Below are 25063 nucleotides of genomic sequence, written 5' to 3'. Positions count from 1 at the left end.
TATTGCTGTGTCCATGTTGTTAACAAGGTTGTTATAGTTATCTAAAATAAAATCGTAAAAAAATCATTTAAATATAAGAAATATTTAATTTCAGCTAGTTGTCAAAGAAATATTTCTCATTTTAATTTAGTTTAACTTGATGTACTAAAACAACTACTAAAACTGAAACAAAAATGAATAAAAACTACACTGACGTATAAAACAAAGACAAAAACACAACAAAATTACAAAAAAAACTCAAATTAAAATGAAATTATAAAAAAAACTAATTTAAGAATACAAAAATATAATAACTCATAATAATACAAACTATAACAGCATCTCAATTATGTTAAAATAACAACTGTAGTAAAACACCCACAGATATAGAAAAAAACAGCTGGGTTATGTTTGCATATTGTTTTAACTTTGGATTAGTCATATAGTCAGTATCTTCAAAATCATTCTTATATGAGAGAAAATAGAACAGATAGTTCTAACCTAGCTCAGAGGAAAATATGAATCAAGTTTCAGGTGTTAACAGATAATAGAAAACTTCTTCACCTTATGATTGTCAAAAGAAAAAAATGCTATGAAACATCATATTTTTTTGAGAAAGTTTGAAATGCTAAAGCAAAACCCACACTTTGGACTTTGGCACTTTAAAATCAGCACCCCAAAATGAATAAGTAACAAGTATTGGATTTCCTTCAGCAAAAAATATGCAGGGTGGTGTTATCAATAAATGAATGGCCGTAGTTTAACATTGCCTCTGGCATGAGATATCATCTTTGTGTCCAAAATGTTCGGCTGCAGAAGGGACACTTAGCCACCAGTTCCTCACATGTCACAAGCTCAATAATTTCTGGAACCTGCTGTTTGATCATCTTTCTGAGCTATATAACAGAACTATTAGGACGGATTATGGCATTGTTTAGTGTGGTGGCACCAGAAACGGAGCTGGACAAATATGAAGTACAAGCTGTTGCCCTCAGCATGTTTCTTGCAAAACGTCTGATTTTACAACATTGGAAGTCTGAGGCAGTGCCAACGTTTGATAGGTGCATTGATCATGGAGTTGGGAAAGATATTCCATTTGGAAAGGATTCGTTTTATTAAGGAAAGGAAAGAGCATGTGTTTTTTTTTTTGACCATGTGGGAGTCATTTATTAGTTTGATGGGCAAATCTGCAGATTGTGCTGGTGCATCATAGTTGCTGTAATGTTTTGACTTAGATCTCTTTTTTTTGGCATCATTGTTTGCTTTGCTTTATTTAGTTTGTTTATTGTCTCTTATATATCAGCTTGTAACCACCAAATGTAAGAAATTGTTGTATTATATAATATTTAATAAAAAAAATAAAATAAAACATTGCCTCTGGCATGACACCCTGTCATTTCAATGTCATTTCTATCCATACTGTTTTGTTTTCCCTGTCCATTTGAGGCAGGGGAAACAAAGGCAGCGCTGGCAGTAGTAACAGGCTAATATTGGCTACAGAGGGCAGCTGACCGGCTGCCTCCTGTATATTTAGCTCAGGGCCAATACATGGGAGAGGTGTAACAGACATTGGCTGGCATTCACTTCTCCTAAAGGCGTGGATCTAGTGTGTGTGCATGTGTGAGAGAGCGAGAGAGAGAAAGGCGGGGAGGGAGAGCAGTAGTGCAGGACTGCCTCAGATCACTCTTCGGTGCTATTGGAGGTAGACCTCAGCCGGCAGCATGATTCTTTTCACACTTGGACTATATTTTCAACTCCTCTGCTATGTGGCATCATTCTCATACGTGGATAATATATTCCCTCTTCCAACAGGTAAGACATCACTCTTTTTTGCACATGTTTGGTATATGCTGATATTAAGGGTTTTCTCTTACAGAGAGAAGTATGATTGCACATGACATGCAAATCAAATGAATTGCACTAATGAAACACCAACAAAAACATATTTGGCTGACTCTGTAATTTCACGAGTCATGCAAATTAAATAAATGCAGTTGCAGAATATTGATAACATGAATTAGGTTGCTCTGCAAACATGTTATGCTCTGAAATATGTGTGGCTTGAATATTATGGGGAAAATCTCAAGTACAATTTGTATTTCAATACTATACTCAACAATTTGGAGTCAGCAGGCCTGTAATAAGAAAAAAGTAAATATTTTGTCATAATTTTGCAATAAATTTCCCCAAAGGCATCAATGAATTATTTCTGGGTATTACCTCTAATGGCAAAATGGCTGTGTTTCAGCTTTGTCAGCCAACACTGCAGTGAAAAGTTGAATTAGGCAAGTGCTTGTTTTTGCAAAGTTAACATCTTTCTGGACTTTCTCTTTTAATATGTTTTCAAACAAACAAGTTTCAAATAATAAAACAATACATATACTAATGTTTGATTTAACAGTGATTGACAGATGTTAGTGGACCATATTCTTATACACTGTAAAAAAAAAAAAGTTTAGTCAACTTAAAATTTTAAGGCAACCAGCTTCAGCAGATTTTTGAGTTTTCTCAACTTGTTTAAATGCATCAGAAAAGTGAAGTTATTTCTAAGAAAAGCTCCAGCATTACATATTTGCAGATCGATCTTTAGTTTTAGTAATGGAGGACCTTTCATTACACTATTCATTTCATCTACCTGATAAGTATCGTAGTATCAAACACACATAGTCATGTGTTTCAGTCCCTCTTTTCCAAAACAGTGGAGAGAAACACTGTTTCGCTGGACCACGTGTCTATTGAACCTTATTTCCCCTCATCTAGATCTCCAGTTGCTGGAAACCAGGAAGAAATTCAACCCCTGCTGTTTACTGAGTCCACCTCCGCCCCCTCTCTTCCCTCCACCCCCTTCACTGTGGCGGCAGAGCCCTCTGGTGAGTCCTGATGTAAGACCCCTGATCAAGAACCTGGATTTCATGTGTAGGTTCCAGGTACTACAGGGTTCAGGATGTCAATAAGTACATTTATCTGTCTAAATGACCACAATAGTTTAAGCTGATAAAGAAATATAATAGATGTAAATAAAACCACTGAAACTGCTAAGACTGTAACACTTTATGGACTATTTTTTATTTAACATTTTCCCATTTCCATCATCGTTTCCAGATGTAAATTTCTATGACTTCTCTTATAGACTGAGACTGATGTTCCACCAATTGTCCCATGCAATCCCACAACTCATACATGCTCCCCTGGGCCTCAGGGACCAGCAGGGCCTCCTGGCCCTCAGGTATGTGCTTCCAATTTTCATGTTGAGGATGAACCATAGTTGGATGTCCATCTATGAAACAGGTGACTTTAAGGCATATTTACATCCATTTTTGACACAAAATGTACAAGACTTTAAAAAGAAACCATGAATCTGTAAGCAGCTTTTTTTCACATTGATTGAAATGTCATGCCGCAATGATCTATAGTTGTTCTGTTTGGAGGCTAGGTTGATTTTGTATACTGTTCATATGGCAAAAACTGTGTATAAGAACATTTGACAAACTAGACAGAAACAAGGGCCAATGGGGAAAAAAAAAGGAAAAATCGCGTTTAGAACATACATGTATATCGGAACATTCGGAACATGCTCATGTTGCTTTCATATTTTGAAAAAAACTTTATGCCATTTTTATACCAGAAGAGTTTCAGTTTAATGCTTTCAAATGTCATGTGGCGTAACAATCAAGTATCAAGTTTATCATGATCATTATTTTTTTTTATTTTTTTTTTATGAATTATGTATTAAAATGTCTGTATTTTTTATGAGAATTATTAATTCATACATTATGCTTTATCGCACCACATGACATTTTACAACCAAAACTTGCCATTTGATAAAAAAGGTCAAATTACTAATAATTTATTGCTTCTAATTATCATGTTTCTAAATAATGGCCACTCCACAAGACCTTGATTTGGTAATGTGAAAAAAAATATATTATTCAAATATTTCAATTAGTGAAGCAGTTTGGTTAAAATATTCTTTCTGAGAAATACTAATAAACAATTAGGCCAAACTACTTAAAAAATTACATTCTTTTAATAATTTTTCCCCCTTCATTATGACATCAGGACAGTTGTATCTCCCTGACATATATTTCGAAATTTAAAACTTAGAAGAAGAACACCATAGAAAATAATTTATTAATGCCATTTTTACTTTTATTTCTGAACATATGAATTGACCCAGACAAAATATAATGTCATATCACTGACCAGTTAGCTATATTTGCATGTACAGACCCTGACAAACCCAAAAGTTAAAAACTGTCTAACATTTTTATAAGTAAAAGCAAGTCACATGTGTAGTTGGTGCTTCAAGGAAGCAGATTGGGTTGTCACAATGCACTGTAAAAAAAAAAAAAAAAAAAGTTAAGCCAACTTAATTTTAAGGCAACCAGCTTCAGCAGATTTTTGAGTTCTCTCAACTTATTTTTGTAGGAGATTCTCAACTTTTTTTTTTGAATACACTTAAAACAACAAGTTGAGAAAACTGAAAAATCTGCTGAAGCTGGTTGCCTTAAAATTTGAAGTTGGCTCAACTTCTTTTTTTTTTTTACAGTGTGGTCAGTTCCAGAACTTCCAGCTCTGTAATTAGCCTTCATAACCCTCTCAGCATGTGAGACCCGTGTGAGTTCCCCAGACGTCTTTCTGTAGTGACACGGATGTGACCAGTTTGGCCCCCCGCGACACAGCAGGCCATTAACACGCCACATTTAGAGCAGATGGAAATAGACCCTTTTCCATTGCCAGCCTCTGCTCCATTCTTAGAAACAACCCCAAGAGAGACACCCACAGACTCTCAAAACCCCAAGAGAGAGTTCACCCCTGCCCTGCAAGTTCAGTCCAATCTCAATACAGTTTGATCTCTGTTATAGGTTATCAATTGTGTAGGGAATATTATTGAGATTGTCAGCCAAAAACGTTATAAATGCAATCTTTTGTAACACTGAAGTTTTCAACAACGATGATAATTTTAAAGGCGTAGTGCATAATTTTTTAATTAAAACATTTTCCAACTATAAGAAAGCCATTCATAGGCTGATTTCCACACAAAGTACCAATGCTGTGATGCTTTGGTCATTGTTTTGTTTGAGTTTTGGGTGGGACTATCGCTTTTATGTCAACCAATAGAATGCAGGAGGAGTGTTTGGGAAACATGTTTGGAAACAGTCATCATTTTGGCATTGAAATGGCTTACAATAATTATAAGTTGTAATCATCACTCTTTGTCAAAATTTACAAAAAAATATTGCTGATAAGGCTTTAGCAAAAGGTTTTAGATAAGCACTAAACAGTTATGTTTATTTTATGATCAGGGTCCTGCTGGACTGCCTGGACCAAAGGGACCAAAGGGAGATAAGGTACGACACATACTATAAAAATATAAACATAAATATAAACACACAAACAGCATGAAAAGCAATTAAGAATGAGAGAAATGAGGCTGACTAAGTGGTCCAGTGAGTTATGGAAGCAAATAAGATTATTGTTATGGTTGCACTTTATTTTACAGTCCTAATCAGCATGTACATACTATGTACTTATTATAGTAATTATAATAACTTTGTAATAACTAGGTACTAACACTGAACCAGGCTCAGAAAACACAAAAGAAGATATTTTGAAGAAAGTTTCAACTGTTTTTGCTAAAACTTTATAAACTTCCTTTATAAACTATTCAGTGACACTCAAGACTGTGTATACTGTAACACTCTGGTGAACTGACTCTGTGCTAATTCCCTCCTCCCCTCCTATATGTTGCTAGGGTGAAATTGGAAGACCCGGACAAAAGGTGAGACTCACTGTCCTCTGTTCTCCAATAAGTGGATTTACTTTGAAAAAAAAGGTAAGAAGAAGGAATGAGAGATGTACACACTTTTACAGCTGCAGCATAACGTGAGCTGAAGGAAATTCAAACCAAGCGCAACCTTGACAAGGATACACAGGTCACATGATTCCACATAATCTTCGGTATGTTATAAGCAGCAGAGAGCTAAACATCAGGGGACACTTGTGGTCACCATCATTAGGTTCAATCCACAATGGAATATCCCCATGGCTCCTGTCCCACAATCACATTGTGGGCTTGTGTGGTTTCCTGGAAGGCATTTGGGACCAGAGTCAGTAATACCTACAGCGGGCCTGTGGGTAAACCGAGAAGCCACTAAGCTGCTGCACAGGATTTTGGGTGTGCTGGTGCATTGTTTTACTCCAAACAGGCACTGAGAGTTGAGTGCTGCTGGTGTATGAAGCTTTGCAGCATTGCATAGTAATTTAGCTTAGTGCTGTGGCAGCCCAATAAATCATTCACTCTCCCACAATGCTGGGCTCCTGCCCTTAGCACATAATTTAATTAAAGCCAGGAGACTGATGGGGCTTGGTTTAGTTTGTTCTCTCTCTCTCTCCATCTCTTCTGATGACTGTTTTGTCCCTCAGAGCACTCAGAAGACATGTTGTCCTCACCTTGTCCTTACTGCCCTGCAATTGAGCGGACAATCGTCTTTAGGTGTTACACACATTAGATGCGTTGGAAAAGAGACGGCGGCCATGAAACCTAGCTGATACTCAGTGAAATCGTAAATATTTGATTTCTGTAGACCATTTGGGCTCTTTACATTTGGCCACATGCCTGTCTCAATTGCATTTCCGATGTACTGTACTCTATTGATGTTATCGTTAACTAATTTTCTGTAATTCAAAGCTTAAATTAAATAAAATTCAAATTTAAGAAGAATTCTCATGACTGATTCAGGGAAATACATGGCTCTCCTTTTAGAGGTGACATACTCCTGTTCCCGCTGCATGGAGACTTGTGTGGGTGTTACTGTATTACAGTGATTTCACTCTGATTTGTCAAAAAGATTTGTCTGGGGCAGCGCTAGGCAAGTTCGGTCCTAGAGTCGCTGTCCTGCAGAGTTTACCTCCAACCCTAATCAAACACACCTGAACAAGCTAATCAATGTCTTCAAGATTACTAAGGCTATAGACCAGGGGTGCCCAATCCTGCTCCTGGTGATCGACTGTCCTGCAAAGTTCAGCTCCAACTCTAATCAAACACACCTGAAGCAACTAATTAAGGTCTTCAGGATCGCTTGAAAATTAAAGGCAGGTGCGTTTGATTAGAGTTGGAGCTGAACTTTGCAGGACAGTCGATTGCCAGGAGCAGGATTGGGCACCCCTGCTATAGACCTTTTTCCTGAGTAACCGATGAGCGATGCCATGACGGATTCTAACTTCCGTTTGGGTGCTCTCGTGTTCCGGTCTCCATAGAAATCCGTTAAAACGCAGTAGCCCCTCATTGCAGAACAAAGATCCAGGGGGTGGGGTTGGATCAACATCTAGGGGGTGGAGTTTGGTAGGTTTAGGGGTGGAGATGTGTGGGTTTAGGGATCAAGGGGTGGAGACGGGTAGGTTCAGGTAAATGTAAGGTGGGAGGAGTTGGATCTAGATCCAACCACACCCCCTGGATCTTGTGTTCTGCAGTGAAGACCATCTCTTAAAACGGGGTAAAAAAAGATTGACCGAAATGAAACTTTTTCAATATAACTAAATATAAATATGTGTGGAGGGTTAAGCTGTGCTGTTGTTGACTGCCACAGTAACGGCGATAAGCTAAGGAACTCCTTTAAAGTACTTGCTTTGCATATCAGAAAATCTGTCTTGTCTGACGCTGTATATGGCTTGCAGCGATTAAGTTAAAATACTGAGTGTGAAATAATAAAATATGTTAAAATAATGTTTGCTCTTATAATTATGTGGACAAAATCCCATTAACTTCGCCCCAATCGGGAGCTGTATGAGCGCTCATCTGTTTTCAATGCAGCCTCGCATCGCTTCATGTCATTCCCACTCATTAAACAGGTCCTTTACTGCAAAAAGATGGTCATTGCGACACTGTAAAGTGATTAAACAATGGTGCCACATGATTTAAAAACAATTACTTTTATAGGTTTCACGTTAGGTTATCGGTTCGGAAAATGTGTAAATGTGACTAGAAACCGCCCGGATATGTAAAGCACTGTTCTAATCGGGCGAGACTTTCGCGTTCAGAAAAAGGTCTATAGGTAGATGAGGGTTTTTTTCAGGGTTGGAGCAGAACTCTGCAGGACTTTGGCTCTCTAGGACTGAACTTCCCTGGTCTGAGGCATCACTTGTTCTTCAAACATATACCTTTTAGTTGCGGTGTTCCGCAGGGATCAATTCTTGGACCTGTGTTGTTTTCCCTGTTTATGCTCCCCTGGTTTCTGTTTTTGATAAATATGGCGCGTCTTTTTATCTGTATGCCAACAACATCCAAGTCTATTTTACCTTACAGCTTAACAATAAACACTCTCTTCAGGCACTGTTAGAATGCTTATAGAAATTAAACTATGTTTTTAAGCTTTTTTTCCCCAACTTAATAAAAAGAGATCCAAAATTATGATGTTTGGCCCAAAGGGAAACTTATAAAAAAAATCTTTATATTTTTAGACTATAAAATACGCTGGCCCGGTTTCACAGACAGGGCTTAGACTAAACCAGGATTAGGCCATAGTTCAATTACGACATTTAAGTCATTTTTATTAACATGCCTTAGAAAAAACATTACTGGTGTCCATCTTGAGACAAAACAAAGGCACTGATATGTTTTAAGACCAGTCAGTGCAAGTTTATTTCAGTTGAAACATTTCAGAACTTATGGCAAAATTTGGTAATTCTGTATTTTGTCTGAGCATTGGCATCCTCTGAGGTCCTCTGAGGGGTTGGCATTATCTTTTCTCAGGTGTTCGGTCATCTCAGATCATTTAAGGGTTGGATCCAGACTGAAGCTTCTGTAATTCCTGGTTACGACGGGATGTTAAAGTTGCTATTCTAGGTATTACCAAATGTCCAGAGTTTTGCGACCTTAGGGAGCGGGTTGGATTGTAGCATGGTAGAAGACGAGTTAGGCAGGAGCTAAACCATTTAGGGCCTTATAGGCAAGTAATAATATTTTGTAAATGATACAGAACTTAATAGGTAGCCAGTGCAGAGACTGTAAAATTGGGGTAATATGATCATATTTTCTTGACTTGGTAAGAACTCTAGCATCTGTAGCTTGTTTATTGAAGATGCAGGCCAACCACCTAGCAGTGCATTACAATAGTCCAGTCTAGAGGTCATGAATGCATGAACTAGCTTTTCTGCATCAGAAACAGGTAGCATGTTTCGAAGCTTGGCAATGTTACTAAGATGGAAGAATGCTGTTTTTGTAACATTGGAAATATGATTTTCAAAGGACAAGTTGCTGTCTAATATAACACCCAGATTTTTTACTTTAGAGCACGTAACAGTACATCCATCTAATTGCAAATTGTAATCCAAGAAATTCTGCGTACTGTTTTTTGGTCCAATAAGTAATATTAGTAAAAGTAAAGTCTTATCTGAATTTAATAGGAGGAAATTATTGGTCATCCAATCTTTAAAATTTTTTACACAATCTATTAGCTTAGATAGTTGAGAAGTTTCATCTGGTCTTGTTGAGATATATAGTTGAGTATCATCAGCATAATAATGAAAACAAATCCATATTTTCTAATAATATTACCAAGGGGCAACATGTATATTGAAAATAGCAGAGGACCTAGGACAGATCCTTGTGGTACTCCATACTTTACTGGTGATAATTGAGATGACTCCCCATTTAAATGAACAAAGTGGTAGCGATCGGACAGGTAGGATCTAAACCATCTTAAAGCCTGTCCTTGAATACCAGTATAGTTTTGTAATCGATCTATGAGTGTGTCATGGTCTATAGTGTACGCAGCACTAAGATCAAGTAATACTAGCAATGAGATGCAGCCTTGGTCTGAAGCAAGAAGCAAGTTATTTGTAATTTTAACAAGTGAAGTTTCTGTGTTATGGTGAGGCCTGAAACCTGACTGAAATCTTCATAGAGATCATTTTTTTGCAAGTAGGAACACAATTGAGCAGACAACTTTTTCTAAAATTTTAGACATAAACGGAAGATTTGAAATGGGTCTGTAATTTTTTACTCAAGCTTCCATTTCCTGTCTGCAGCTGCTGGGCTGCTCAATGGACACACAAATATAACCACATTACACCTATTTTAATGTCTTTACTTGCTCCCTGTCAAGTATAAATTAACTCTTATTTTTCTACAAAGCCCTCAAATCCTGGCACCTCAATAATTCTTGCTCCTGTATAATTCTTCTAGAACCTTAAAGGGATAGATCACATAAAAATTAATATTCTGTCATCGTTTACTCACCCTCAGATCATGTGACCTTGGCCTACTCCCTGTCCCCAGAGTAAAACATAAAAATTGAGGTGATTGCGCTTTTGCTCTATTCATATTAGACCGGTTCCATTCATCAGGCATTGATTTTAATATTCCCTTAAGTGTGTTATTTTGGGTGTCTCTTGTAGATTGTTGATTGTCTATTACATATTTAGTTTTTATTTCTATATATTATTCCCTTTAAATTCATTATTGTTACCTTTTGATTCTTTTATTCATTGTACAGTGCTTTGGTCTACTTTGATTGTGTTTAAATGTTCTCTTAAAGAAGAATAAAGTACTTTTAAACAGAATATTTCTCTGTATGTGTAAAATGATGCTGTATGTGTTACAGGGACGCACTGGCCCTCCTGGTCTCCCAGGACGACAGGGACCAAGCGGATGGCAAGGAACAACTGGGCCTAAAGTGAGTAATTAATTCCATCCTCACATTAAAAATAGCTCACCAAGGCTGCATTTTTAATATAAAAAATAAAGTAAAAACATTAATGCTGTAAAATATTATTACAGTTTAAAATAGTCTTCTATTTTAATATATTTTCAAATGTTATTTATTACTCTGATAGAAAAGCTGAATTTTCAGCAGCCATTGCTCCAGTCATCAGTGTCATGTGATCCTTCAGAATCAGAATCGGCCATTTTAACATGCTGAATTGTGCTCAAAAAACATTTCTGATTATTATCAGTGTTGAAAACAGTTGAGCTGCTTAATATTTTTCTGGAAACTGTGACAATGTTATTCCTGTGACCCCTGTGTTTTTAACAGGGGGAGAAAGGCGACCCTGGGCTGATGGGAATGCCAGGGGCAAGAGGACCAATTGGACCCAAGGTCTGGACAGCCTTTTTTTTTCTTCCTGAATTAGGACTCCTACAGTCATACTGCCTTGTCATATAGACATAAAATACTGTACTCTGTTCACTGAATATTGTTTGTTTATTGCAGGGCTTACCTGGACATAAGGGAGAAAAAGTGAGTTACCTCTCTGAACTCACTTTTATTATTCAGTTCATTCTTTAATTTTGTATCCCAGTTGTTCATAGTTAAGTTATTCTTTTGCTGTTTTGATCTTGTCCTGTTAGGGTTCACAAGGTTTCAGAGGTGAAATTGGCTTAAAAGGTGACAAGGTAAGTTACCATATTGCAATTAGTTTTATACTGCAAATTGTAACTGGTCTAATCCATCATTTATTTTATGTACATTTTTGTACTGTTTCAGGGATCAATGGGTCTTCCTGGAATGCTTGGCCAGAAGGTTTTGAATATATTATTGCATATTATTATAAATATTTTGTTAAGTTATGGGGTAGTTAGTATTATATATAAAAATAATTAGCATATTATTTGTTAACATAATGAAACAAAGGTATATATGTGATTTTTAAAATAATTTCTCAGGGTGAAATGGGCCCAAAAGGAGAACCTGGAAGCTCAGGGAACAGGGGGCCCACCGGCCGCCCAGGAAAAAGAGGAAAACAGGTGATCCATCCCCAAACACAGATATAACAACATGATAACAGTGCAAAAGCATTGGAAATAAATGACTGTTATTATTGATTTCTGATGCAGGGTGCAAAAGGTGACATTGGTACAACTGGACCCATGGGTCCAGCAGGCCCTCAGGGGGCCCCAGGTCACCCTGGCCCTCCTGGTTTGCCCGCCTCAGGTATTAAATTTACATACAAGTGCTAATAGTTCTCAAATCTGGTCTCTAAAAAAATATAGTTTATTTGGGAAAATTACATGGAAGATTTCGAACATAAAATTAATCAAGTAAATTAAAATCAATGTAATTGAAATTTTATTTGTATTTTTAAAAATAATGAATTAAAATTAAGAAAATTTGGCCATTTCTAATTATTGGGAGGTGGGGTGGGGGGCTTGTCCTCTTCAATGTCTACGGTAACGGTCCTGTCAAGATCACATGATGATATTGCAGCATTCGCCATGTGCAGACGATGAAGCACATGGATCTTAAATCACCACAGGAAATCCCACCACTGGTCTATTTAGCTTCAGAAGCAACCTGATCCATGACTAAAACAGAAGCCCCAAAGGAGATTGAAGCCATTACATCATGTCCTTAACTGAAGGCCAGAGCGGCCAAGCTTCTCGCAGAATTACAAACATTATGTCATCACTTTATTCACAGGACAGCTGCTGTCTTGTTTTGGTTTCTGTGCATATTAACTCAATTGCTTTCTCTTCGTGATAGATGAAGTCCAGGTTTAGTAGCTCTTAAAATCCCTCCTTTACTTTGCATCACATGGAGGGACATTTATGCCTTCGGCTTAATGTTGTTTACCTCTCCTCCAGGACTTTACATGGTAGAACAGAAAGGAGAGAAAGGACAACCTGGCAGCCCGGGACGCTGCGGCTGTAATGCCCCCTCCTTTGACCACAGGGGCAGCTATCCCAGAGTGCCAGCAGTAAGCCAGCAATGCCACCTTGCCATCTAAGCCTGAATATTCCCAGATATCTGTGAACTGCACTGGATTGATTGTTATTTTTGGATGATATTCAATTTTAAATCATTCAATTCATTTCGCCAGTAAAGCAGTTGATAATATTTAATGTCTGTGCTGCAGATCTTTGTGGTGAATAACGAACAGGAGCTGAACCGCCTCCAGACTGATAATGCTTTTGCCTTCCGTAAAGATCAGAGGTCGCTTTACTTCAAAGATATTGATGGCTGGATGCCAATTCAGGTGCCCATTAATAATGTGATCTAAACAAAATCCAATTTATAAATGGACAGATGGCATATCCTTTATCCAGAACCTTTATTTTTATCAAATCTTTTGTGTTTAAAAATTATATGAATGTGTTAGGAAATGTGTTAGGTTGTATAAAAGGTTTACTATTTAGTTTATATTTTTATTATAAATGCTACGAGACACTACAGACAAAATCATTGTTTATTTCCCCCTCACTGGTCAATTTTGCTTCCATAGCTTGTCTTCTTTCAGACTAGTGGAAAGAAAAGAACATCCAAAATACACACAAGTTGTTTTTTTCTAGTCACACTTTAACTATTTAAATATAGAAATCTATAGAAATCCACTTTAGTATCACTCACATACACCGAGCTTTACAGTTTTATTCTTATCTGTGTTATGAAGGTTTTTGCAGAGGGGTTTGTTCATATATAATTTTTTGAAAATTGAAAATTTGTTGAAAATGTTTATTTTATTTTTTTCTGCTTCTTGACATTATTTTCTGATTTATATAGTGATATCCAAAATCCCCTTTGTAATATATATATATATATATATATATATATATATATATATATATATTATTACATATACACACACATAAAACTTTATGTATAGTAGGCTAATTATACATGCAAAAATAAAATATAATATGAATTGTAGCATGTTAATATGTCAACTTCCCAGAAGAATTTCATGTCAGTCTGACTGTTTTTGAAATGCATCTTATTTCTTAATAGTTTTACACACATAGTGATTTTAGTCTCCAAGGTCTGTAAAAGACTCTTTGATTGCAGCTAACACCGTTCCAGTCGATGGAGCGTGATCCCGACCAGGAGGGTTTCTGCGGAGACCACATCGTGCAAGTTGAGAACGGAGAGGAGTGTGATGACGGAAATAAGGTGGTCACAGATGGCTGTGTCAGTAAGTATCAGGTTGAAGCGGAGGTGCTCCAGCTGACAGCTTATTCCCAACAACATGCTGTCATGCAGTTTAACGTGAGAGTACAAAATGGGAATAATCTGGTCCTGTATAGCAAATGAAGCTGAGAATAACACCTTCATTCAAAAGTCACCGCAACATATGTGCTCATAATTCATTACATGGCGCTCTGGAATACTCCATTCTGATTGGTCGATCACTGCATTCTGCGGTCAAATATTTTTGTACAGTGACTGCTAAACTGTAAATCTGGCTCTTGTCCCAGGCATTCTATGTCTTACATAGTTGTGTGCTGGTTTCAGGCCTTGTGTCGCACCGTGCTCTCTTTCTTAAAATACTGTTAAACTAGTTGGCTCCTGAAGAGCCCGCCCACAGCGGCTTAGGCGAGTGGTACCGGCAAGGATGGTGTCAATGATCCTCCCCCCAACGGCCGCCCCGTTCTTTCCGGTGGTTCACAACGAACTCACCAGGACGTGGCGCATCCCCTACTCAGCATGTTCATTCCTTCACTTTTGCCGCTCTCACCACTGTTAATGTCACTGAAAAAAGCTCCCCCTCTGGAAGAGGTGGTCGCTGCACATCTTTGCCCTCCATCTCCCATAGGATTGAAGGCCCATGCAGTGCACCCATCTAAGCCCCGCAGGACTACTTGGCAGACAGGGCTTATTCGGCAGCTGGCCAAGCTGGCTCAGAGCTTCATACGAGGTGGTGCTCCAAGTTTTTCAGGTTAAACATCTCTGCACAATGGATGAGTCCGGCCATAGTTCTGATGCCTTCAGGAAGCTGCACACAGCAAATGAACAACTGGCAATTGGCAAGGTGATGGCCAACCTAGTGGTGCTGGACCGCCACCTTTGGCGATCAAGGATGCTGACAAGATGCCTCGCTCTCCATCACCCTGCTTTGCTCTGGGTGATGGAAGCTCTGTTCAGGCTGGGCCTGTCCTTCTCACTCTGCATATGCCCAAGAGAAAACTACCGCTGTGATAGCAGACCAACATACTCGAAAGAGCACTTCTCCTCTTCTCTTTACCACGAGTGTCAGTTCTCCGCCTCCTCGCGGCAGCCTGCCACTCGAAAGTCTCAGACCTCTTGCAGAGGACAGGCGTTCGGTTGCGATTGATAGTCATGACAGATGCCTCCAACTTAGTTTGGGGAGCACTGTACGGGGGTACACCATCATTAGGCTCCTGGTCCAGCTTGCATATCACCTGCCTAGAGATATTGGTGGTTTTTCTTGCTCTAAAATCCGTCCTGCCAGCTTTGAGGGGGCACAATGTCCTGGTCCGCTCGGACAACTTGACAGTGGTAGCCTTTATAAATCGCCAAGGCGGTGTCAGGTCACACTACCTTTAAAGGATGGCGAGACACCTCCTTCTATGGACACAGTATAATCTGCTCTCACTGAGGGCAGTTCACGTGCTGGGCAGACTGAACCAGGGAGCGGACATGCTGTGCTCAGACAATGTGTGCTGTATATGACAATGTAGCTCCAGGAGAATAGAGACTACATTCCCAAGTGGTTCAGACGTCTGTCTTCGGGAGGGCAGAGGTGAACCTCTTCGCCTCAGAAGACAACTCTCACTGGCCAATATATTTCTCAAAGGAGCGGGATGCTCTGGGCCATTTGTAGGAAATCGGGTGTTGAAAGGTCCTCTTGGTGGCCCCATTCAGGAATAATCAGATGTGGTTCCCCGAGTTGATTTACCTGCTATCGGCATCCCCTTGGCTAATTCCATTGAGGAAGGACCTCCTCTTTCAAGCAAGAGGCATGATCTGGTATCCCCAGCCCGAGCTATGGAGCCTTTATGTTTGGCCCCTTGACGTGAGTCTTTACAGCTCCCAGTGAGGATGGCTAATACCATTTTTGAGGCTAGAGCCCCATCTACAAGACACCTCTACGCCCTTAAGTGGTCAGTCTTTTCTGACTGGTGTGCAGCACAGAATGAGGACCATCCTCTTGTGACATGTCATCTATAGGGCCTTTTGCACTTCGGGAACCTTTTTATAGTACCTGAACTAATTGTGGAACTACCCACTTTTTGGCGTGTTCGCACCGCAGTAACTAGGAACGGTTTTAGTTCTAGGAACTCTGTTTGGAGGAATTACATTAGCTCCTTCTTCGAAGTAGGGTCTAAAATAGTTCTATAAAAATTATCAGTGACGTAAGTGTACGCTGATTTGCCAAACGCATGCAAAACACTGGCTAACCGGCATTTTTAAAAAGCCATGTAAACATATTTACTCCACAAACATGGAAAACAGCGATAACAGCGTTTACCTGTTGTCTGCAGTGTTGTGTTATTTTCTCAGCTTCGATGATATGTAACACTACAAGTTGTCATAAAAAATGTTGTCTCTTAGGCCAACTTTTTGCTCTTTCAATCGCGTAAATTGTGCGTTTACATTCCATCTCCATCATCACAAAACCCACAACACTCAACAAAAACAGCTCTGATCACAGCATCCTCTATTTACCGGTTTTTGACGTTTGTTAATGCCACGCAAAAAGACATCGCTGTCGGCCGCTTCAGAGTTCCTGCTGCGAATGCAACCAGGAAAACGACCAGAGGGAGAAATTGGTTCTCTAAGAAAACTAAGTAAATAGAACTAATGTTAACCTTTCTGCAAGAGCTTCTGGACAAAGGAATCATGCATTCATGGCTGGCCAGTCTGTCGGAATAAGGGTTTGAAAGGAGCTTGAAGACTGAACCCACCTCATCCTCATACTGTGCTGACATGGGACTTATCCATAGTCCTTAGGGCCCAACACGGGTCTTCCTTTGAGCTGTTCCAGTCAGCCGACCTAAGACCTCTGTCTTAAGACCGCTCTACTTCTATCATTAGCATTGGTCAAGCGAGTGGTTGACTTAGAAACACTGTCGGTGCTTCATGGCTTGATTTTGACGACTGTAGTCACCCTTGAGCCAAGACACTGCTATGTGCATAAGGTGCTCTCCTCTCCGTTCAGAGCACAAGTTATCACCCTTCTGGCTCATCCTAACACTTCCTTTACTCTGCCCGGTTCGGGCTCTTAGAGTTTAAATAGAGCACTCTAGCCACTTCTGGCATTCAGAGCAGCTCTTTGTTTGCTTCAGAGTCCACTCTAAAAGGCTGGCAGTCACGAAGCAGAGATCTTGCTGGAATCTTGAAGCTATAGCCCTGGCTTACGCCTCAGTGGATTTGCAGTGTCCTATTGGAATGAGGGCCCATTCTACCGCAAGAATGTCCTCCTCCTGGGCTTGGTCCAGCGGAGTTTCAATTGGAGATATCTGTGCAGCTGCTGACTGGTTTTCTGTGTTTACCTTCGCCAGATTTTATGTCTTGGAGTTCCCTGGCCTTCAGGCATGGATTTTGTCCGCTTAGTTTACCTAATACCTTCTGTGAGTGGAGAAGGTCTTGTAACATGGACCCTAGCCTGGAGGCTTATGTCTCTTAATTGGCTCATGCTTCTTAGGAGACATCATTACAGGTGCTCTGGAGTGTTGTATAACCTGCTGTGCTATAAGGCTACACAAGTCGATGACTATTGCTATCAGTAGAAAGATTATGAAGAAATGGCGCTAAGAGCCGACTTATATAGCAGCCGGCTCCACTCCTTTTGGCGGGTTGAAGTGCAATTTTTTCGTGCAGCTACGCAAACGTGAACAAATCAGGCTTCAGTATTCAGAGTAAACAGAAGTTTCCAGATATATGTAGCAATGCAACGCTCATTCTGTCATCTCAGGGAACTGAGGTAGTAACACCAGGGCATTCTTCTTATTTTTTATTATTTCTTTTCACTTATGTACATTAGGGTTGATGTTATTTCTTAAGTTGTTTAATTAATGATTATTGCATTACTTTAGTGTTATGTCTGTTTGCCATGTTGGTGTTTTGTATTTGTGTATGACATCTCAAAACTGATTTTAGTCATTTGGTATATTAACATTATTTCAGTTCATGAAATCTATGTTTTTAATTTGAGTTCAGTCTGTAAAGCTTAAAATGAACATTTGCTACCATATAGCTGCCAGCTTTTTACTGTAAATTTCACTAATCTTTTTATTTTCTCAGAGTGCAAACTTGCTTATTGTGGGGATGGATATCGCTATGAAGAGGCAGAGGAGTGTGATGGAAAAGATTTTGGCTTTCACACATGCAGATCCTTTTTGCCTGGGTAAGACTGTTCAAGCCTGTTTAAAATGGATAGAGCAAAGCTAAAATCCCCCTTAAGGAAAATTTCTCATCCCAAAGAGAATTTTTTTTTTTTTTTTTTTACTCACTACTATACTCTAGCACAATGTTATATTAAAATAATATTTTGAAAGAATTTAGCTTTGATTAAATTAAATTTGTCCAAATAACATCCCTGTCTTTCTGTCCACAGATCTTATGGACACCTCAAGTGCACAGCTGACTGTTTCATTGACTCAACAAACTGCAAGTATTTCACATGAGGACAAAAGAAAGTAGTGTCTCGTTTCAACTAGCGAGATCCATATAAACGACGACACTGAAAGCCGTAGATTCAGTGGATAAACTGAGAGTAGAAATCATTGACGGAATTATCACAAACACATTAGCTGAACTCCTCTGTTGACATGATGCTGAGAGGCCATGTTGCTCACTCCGGAAAGGAACGCTTGGCAAAGCCATGTTTGTGCTCGCGCTCTTAAGAACTCTAACAGGACTTCAGATGCCATTCTCAATTCATTCAGCCTCTGCTGCCTGCCATTAGGCCCTGGCTCGAATATGGCCAGCGTGGTTGGCTGCATTAAGAGGAAACAGGTGAGTTGGTTGCCTCTTGGAGATGGGTAAAGGACTTCTCAATACCTCAAAGTACTGTAGTACTGTTTCAGAGAAAAGCCGTTTTCTCCTGGTCCACCCCACCTTCCCTCACATAGGGTGCTCTGTATGTGGAATGCATTGTGACATTGTTACTATAGTATTTTGCATGAGGCTGAGATTGCTGTAGACATGTCAGCAGAGATCATTACCAAGGCATGTAACAGAAAAAAAACAAAAGTGGCTCATATCTTTAAATGTAATATTATGCAGGCTTAGACCAAACTGGTGCTTGGCCTTGGGAGAAACCTAATAATTTCATTATCTTAAATAACACTGATGTACATTAGGTTTAGTACAGTCTTGCATACTGGGTCCAAAATTAACTTGTTGCCATACAGCCCAATAATGGGTAAATTGAAGAATAAAATGGAATTTAAGAGCTCATAAAATGGCACAATTATAAGCCAAAAGACTGTTTAATTGACAAACATCACTTGATGATTGTTCAGAAGTGTCAGCATACCATATACAGTACAATACCAACATTCAGTATCTTCAATATTTTTTGATACTAATCAAACATAACCAAAAAAAAAAAGATTTACAGCTCAACGAGGGAGTCAAACTCAGTAACATCTCTGAACGATTCTGATTCAAACACCTTACTCAAAAATAAATTCAAGGCAGCATCATAAAGAAATGTTAGAAATGTGTTTACCAATACATATGTGACCCCAAAAAAGATGGCAAAATTGTGACTGGAATGGGAACATATATTCACCCTATAATGATGCTTTTTTTAAATTTCTTTGCAAATTGGATGTCATGGTTTGCGCAGTTTGTTGTCGCGTTCAAGAAACGTTCAATTTTTGTTGAAGTAAGGTACATTTTTGTCCCATTTGCAACCATTTTACTCACCCTTATATGAAACGCTACATCTTATAAACCATGTATACACTCATTTTAGTGGTTTCTTGCAATTTGCATTGTTGCAGTGACCCAAATGGCCAGTAAAACCATTTACTTAAGCATCAAATTCACATTTTACTTCAGTTTGGCACATGGCAGGTGTTATTTTTGGACCCTGGGGATAAGATGTGTGTTTTCACAGACTATTTAATGTAAAAAGGCTGCATAAATGTACTTAAACACTAACCACAATAATACTACTGACTGACAATATTTAGGATGTTTAAGATTAGAAGATCATGCTTTCCAGGCTCTCAGTATGTTTTATGGGGTCATACTTAGTTAACATTTCCATCATATCTCAGGAAACCACTTAAAGATATCCATAACCCCTCCACCTCCATGTGTGGAGTAGGGTGCACATATTCCACAGTTTAGCTTAGTTCCACGCTGTTGTTTATTGGGTTATGGGTCTGAAGAATAGGGAGGAAAAACCAACCAATCTCACGAGGAAACCTAATTATTTTACAAGGTGGCGATTTGTTTGAATTCACACAATGTGATTTTCAGAAAACAGTAGGCATGAAGCTCCGTCCCTAAACCTAACCATCAGTGGGGTGTATGCAGGTTACGAATTTATTCAATATAGTCATAAATTCGCCAAAACGCAAAATAGTTTGGAATTGCCGTGAGGTTGTGTTGGAGAAACCATTCAGTATGTGAAGGCTGTACAGCTGTTATTGAACATTTTGTACTGTCTGCTATTGCAGGGGTAGTATTTTGCTGCTATTCAGGCTAAAGACTGTTGGATTAAGGCTGGACTGTGTTTGTCGTCCCAAAAGCTTTAAACTGATTCATGCCCAAGTCCAGTCTGAATATACCTCAGCATATACAATGTGCTTTAGCCTTTGTGATTACAGGACCTGAGGTGTAGCATACAGCACTTACTTACTGTTAAATTCAGTGAAAACTTCCATAAGTATCTTTGAGTTTTTTTTATCAAGCCAGTTTTCCATAAGCTATATGATGCATTTGCTACAGAAACCTCTTTGCTTACATTTCTGGGGTGATATTCTTGATTTATCTGTAGATTTAATGTAAAATATTACAGATATATTATCGAAATAAGTCTTGAATTTATTATTCTGGTGAAACTGGTAAACTGCATGCTTATATTGTATACTCTTGTTCAAAAGAGCAAAATTGCCACATACATTGATGACTTATGATAGGCAGGCATTTTTGGAGTTAGAGTGCATTTAGCTTGTAACTGACTGTTATCCTCAGATTTGTACAAATTGAGGAAAGATGTTAACATCAAATATTGCACAACAAAAAAATACAAAAGAGACTGAATGTTTTGTCCTAGTGTAATTTGAAAGCTGTTCTCAGTATTAAAACTTGTTTGATACTGTCCTGTAATATTAAAATAAAGCTTGAAAAGCTTGAAACTTTTACAGTATCAGTGTTGTTTATATTGAACCCATTCATCTTCTTCTCCTAAACATGAATTTTGTGAGGATTTTGTCTTCATATTCTTTCATCAAAATGTTGTTATACATTACACCATATTTTCAATGCTAGTTGCCCATAGTCAGAGCCAATCTGTAGATTTTGAGCAGTCAGAGGTGACAGATTAGCATAAAATTGTTTACTGTATGATGGGCACAATTGTTCAAGTCATTTTGAACTCAACAAACTCAGGCAGAAATATGCACCTTGTTGCTATGAGATGCATGACAAATGTATTCAAAAAATTGGCTGAACATGTTTGATATCCTCTGACTGGATGGAATCATTTGAAGCTAATCACCATACACTGTGAAATCTGTCATATCTGACTGCAACTATCATCGACTTCCGTCCAAATTGCAAATTGGCAAAAGTTGTGAAATGTATTCCAGCCTTCACTCAATTAGTATATGATGGCCAGTTATTCTGTTACCATTTACAGAGAAAATAACCAAGTCAGAGAGTGTATGATGTCTAGTGTCATAAAATATGTTCAGATTTGAAAAGTTGTGTAGTGCATATCACCTTTATAGGCATTGTTTTAGGGTAATATACCAACAGAACAAATGTGATCTTGTTTTTGTACCACAGCTCAATGAACGAAAAGTTAATGTTGAGTTAGTCGTTATAATTTGTTGACTTTGTAAATGGTTACAGAGAAAACTGGCATCACACACTAACATGTTCCAAACAATACAACCCCATACTGAAACGTGCATTGTTGCTTGAAGACATATGACGAATGAAAACAATATGTGTTGTAAAATTGGCTCAAAATATCAAATATATTTGATATCCTCAGACTAGATAGTGTGAAGCTAAAAAAAGTCAGACTGCTGAAAAACTGCAGATCATTTCTGAGTGTTGACTCTCTCAAGGCAAACATCTGGGCAAAAGTTATGTAATGTATTTGATTCTTCACATTTTTGACAATTTTTGCTCTGCCAGAAAAATAGTTCCAAATGAAGGCAATTGGGTCACTCATAAAGACAGAAAAGGCCACTTTAAACCACCCTCACTATACACAAACAGACCACAGTGTGATTCAGAAAGTGAAAAGTACTGTTAGACTGGATTTTCTGTTCCACAGAGGTGGATTATGAATGTTACTTTATGTTGACTGAAGTGATTCTTACAATTTTTTAAAGTTATTTTTGGTTCATGTGATATCAGGGTTGGCAAGCTTTCTCATTGCTGAGTTTTTCTAGCTCATCAAGGTGTTGTAGCTGACTAAGCTCTGTGCTAGAACACAGCCAGCCGCAGTTACATCAGCATTTCTGTGCTGAGTCTCCAGCTCTGCTGCTCAGAGGCTGTATATATGGGCGCGAAGCCTGACAGTGATTGACACTGTATTGATCACGGAGGAGACGGAAGGTGACTGAGAAAGATAAAAGGCAAGCTGTCGACAGCTTTCCAGGAAAGAAACACATTCTGCCGATGGAAGAATGGACCATAGAGCCTGAAAAAGTCTTGTGCTATGGCTTTGGACTGGCATTTTTTTATTGTGTGTGTGTGTGTGTGGGTTTGTAAAGGTTGGCAGGAACCCTGAGTTGGGTACACAGATTTTTGAAGATGGTTGCCGTTCAGTAAACATATTACACAGCCATATCTTTACCCACTAATCACATTACGGTAATTTGCCTGCAGATGAGCTAGGCAATATCTTATAGTTGCATTGCATAACACAATCTGATTTTGAACTTTGTTGGGAACATGCCAGTATGAGACTTTGAAGAGGGGGCTGCATGGAACAGGGTGTGAGGTGAGACCCCCGTTGCATTTGCAGGGGCTCAAATGGGGTCTTATTTAGCTAAAGCTGCCCAGGACTTTCCATTGAGGCTGGGTGGAAACTTTCTAAAAATCTTATAGTCTGGAATTTGAAATGTCTGCTGGTGAAATCCTAAACTGTTTCCCAAATCGCTACCTATATAGTGCACTGTTTTCAGGGTAGTAACTGAAGAAATGTAATCTAGATTATGTAATCAGATTCCAAAAATGTTAATTCGATTATATTACATTTTAAAATGCTCATAATCAGATTAATTACCTTTATTGATTATATAGTCAGATTAGATTACATAAAATGTGTAATCTAACAGACTACACTACAAAATGTATGTAATTTATAATCAGTTACAGACAATTTACAAGAAATCTACCCAACACTGACTATTTGTAGTGGTGTGGAAAACTTTGGTGGACATTATCGAGTGCATTCATTCAATCCCATAACGCACCTAAACAACCGATGTACACTCAAAAGCTAGCTGCAAAAGAATTTTTGAGAATTTACTCCCACAAAAAGATGACGTCTGAAGCCCTTGAAGCACACTCAGGGTCGAAATTTGCTCGCTTCTTTCACTCATTCTGTGGACTAATGGAATGAATGAGCAAAGAAATAGTGTATGGGGGCAATTTTGGAAACAGCTCTATAGACTGTGATTACATTAAATAGGAAAAAAGACAGCTGCCATATTGTAAGTATGATGAAGGATTATACCAATGCAGCTTTAGTGGTGTCACATTTCGGGTGCCGGTGTAGGACGGAGGACAGGGGGCCTCACAGGCAGGAAACAGAGAGGACCCAGCTGTCACCCGAGGCCCCAGTGAAAATCCCTGACCTACGGAGGGAATGGCAAACATGCAAGGTGCAATAGAATGGCAGGGAATGAACAACATACACAATAAACTAGAAATGAATGGATGGATAATAGCCGGGAACAAAGGGCCAAATCAGAACTCTTACATCTTAGACGAGTGTTCATCAATATAAAAAGTCTAATACAGAGTCAACTAGCTAAATTTTACTGACAAGGGCAGTAAATGCTATAGAGTGCAGTGATGACATTACTTTTTTTTAAGACACACCCCAGAAGTTAGCATTTCCTTGTTTGCCTCGACAAAGAGTCAGTAGGCTGTAAAAAAAAAAAAGTTTTTCTCCTGTATGGCTCTTCAGCGTTTTTTTGGGGTGATTAAGGTGCTATATAGCACCACTGCCATACAAATAACCTGTTAAGCCCCTTTAAAGGTTCTTTACGAGCCAAAGAACCACTGTTGGTGCTGTTTAGCACCATTTTTGTTGAAGAAATACAATGCAATTTGGCACCTCTTATGGTTCAACATAGCACCATTTGACAAAGGTGCTGTATAGCACCTTTAAAGATATGGTGCTATATAGCACCAAAAGTGGTTCCCCTATGATTTGTGGGGAAGTCGTGGCCTAATGGTTAGAGAGTCGGACTCGTAATCCAAAGGTTGCGGGTTCGAGTCTCGGGCTGGCAGGGATTGTAGGTGGGGGGAGTGAATGTGCAGTGCTCTCTCCACCCTCAATACCACGACTGAGGTGCCCTTGAGCAAGGCACCGAACCCCCAACTGCTCCCTGGGTGCCGCAGCATAAATGGCTGCCCACTGCTCCGGGTGTGTGTGCACTTTGGATGGGTTAAATGCAGAGCACAAATTCCGAGTACTTGGCCGTATGTCACTTCACTTTCACTACAAGCCAAGAACCACTTTTAGTACTATGTAGCCCCATTTTCTTTTAGAGTGTAAAAGCAGACTAGTGAGTAGATGTTTTCCTGTTCGGTGTGATGATGACTACTATTTATGTAAACAACAACCTCTGATGTAAATCCTCTCTCAAATATGCGTATGTGTGATTCATAGAATGATCTTTCAGATGTGAAATCTATGATTCACGAATGATCAAATCTCTCTGCCTTGTAAACGACTCCTAATTAATGTCATTAACATATAAAAGATCACCGGTCATCGTCCAAATCCTTTAATTTAGAACAGCTTACACACTTTTTCTTGTTGGAGGATTGCAGGTGTTTGGAAATGTATGTCTGCTCAGATGATGTGACGATAAACATGTTTCCACGTCAAAGGCAGTTTTTACAAATATGAGCGCACACACACTCTAAGATCAAATCTGCACACTTTCTAAATGAGGCCCCAGAAGTGCTAA

The 25063-nt window shown here is 38.9% G+C and overlaps 1 protein-coding gene across 1 annotated transcript; it reads left to right on the top strand.

Annotated features, from left to right (window-relative positions):
• The first annotated feature begins 1538 nt into the window (after window positions 1-1538).
• Window positions 1539-19261, top strand: LOC306877931 (uncharacterized protein). Its single transcript, XM_079429980.1, has 17 exons — window positions 1539-1791; window positions 2740-2849; window positions 3110-3205; window positions 5286-5330; window positions 5735-5761; window positions 10584-10655; window positions 11016-11078; window positions 11193-11219; window positions 11330-11374; window positions 11466-11501; window positions 11645-11725; window positions 11816-11912; window positions 12563-12675; window positions 12835-12954; window positions 13761-13887; window positions 17961-18063; window positions 18274-19261. The coding sequence occupies exons 1-17, from the start codon at window positions 1701-1703 to the stop codon at window positions 18341-18343; spliced, it is 1323 nt and encodes a 440-aa protein (XP_079286106.1). The 5' UTR covers window positions 1539-1700; the 3' UTR covers window positions 18344-19261.
• Window positions 19262-25063: the final 5802 nt, after the last annotated feature.

The sequence above is a fragment of the Barbus barbus genome (genome assembly GCF_936440315.1).
Source record: "Barbus barbus genome assembly, chromosome: 12".
Classification (NCBI taxonomy): domain Eukaryota; kingdom Metazoa; phylum Chordata; class Actinopteri; order Cypriniformes; family Cyprinidae; genus Barbus; species Barbus barbus.
Note: the sequence above shows the minus strand (reverse complement) of the source record. Positions and strands in the feature narration are given on the sequence as shown.

Bases quoted from the DNA above. Each gene is read 5' to 3' on its own strand.
- LOC306877931 (XM_079429980.1), top strand. From the start codon at position 1,701: ATGATTCTTTTCACACTTGGACTATATTTTCAACTCCTCTGCTATGTG. The intron at 11,220-11,329 runs GTGAGTTACCTC...TTGTCCTGTTAG, and splicing joins CTGGACATAAGGGAGAAAAA to GGTTCACAAGGTTTCAGAGG. The intron at 13,888-17,960 runs GTAAGTATCAGG...TTATTTTCTCAG, and splicing joins GGTCACAGATGGCTGTGTCA to AGTGCAAACTTGCTTATTGT.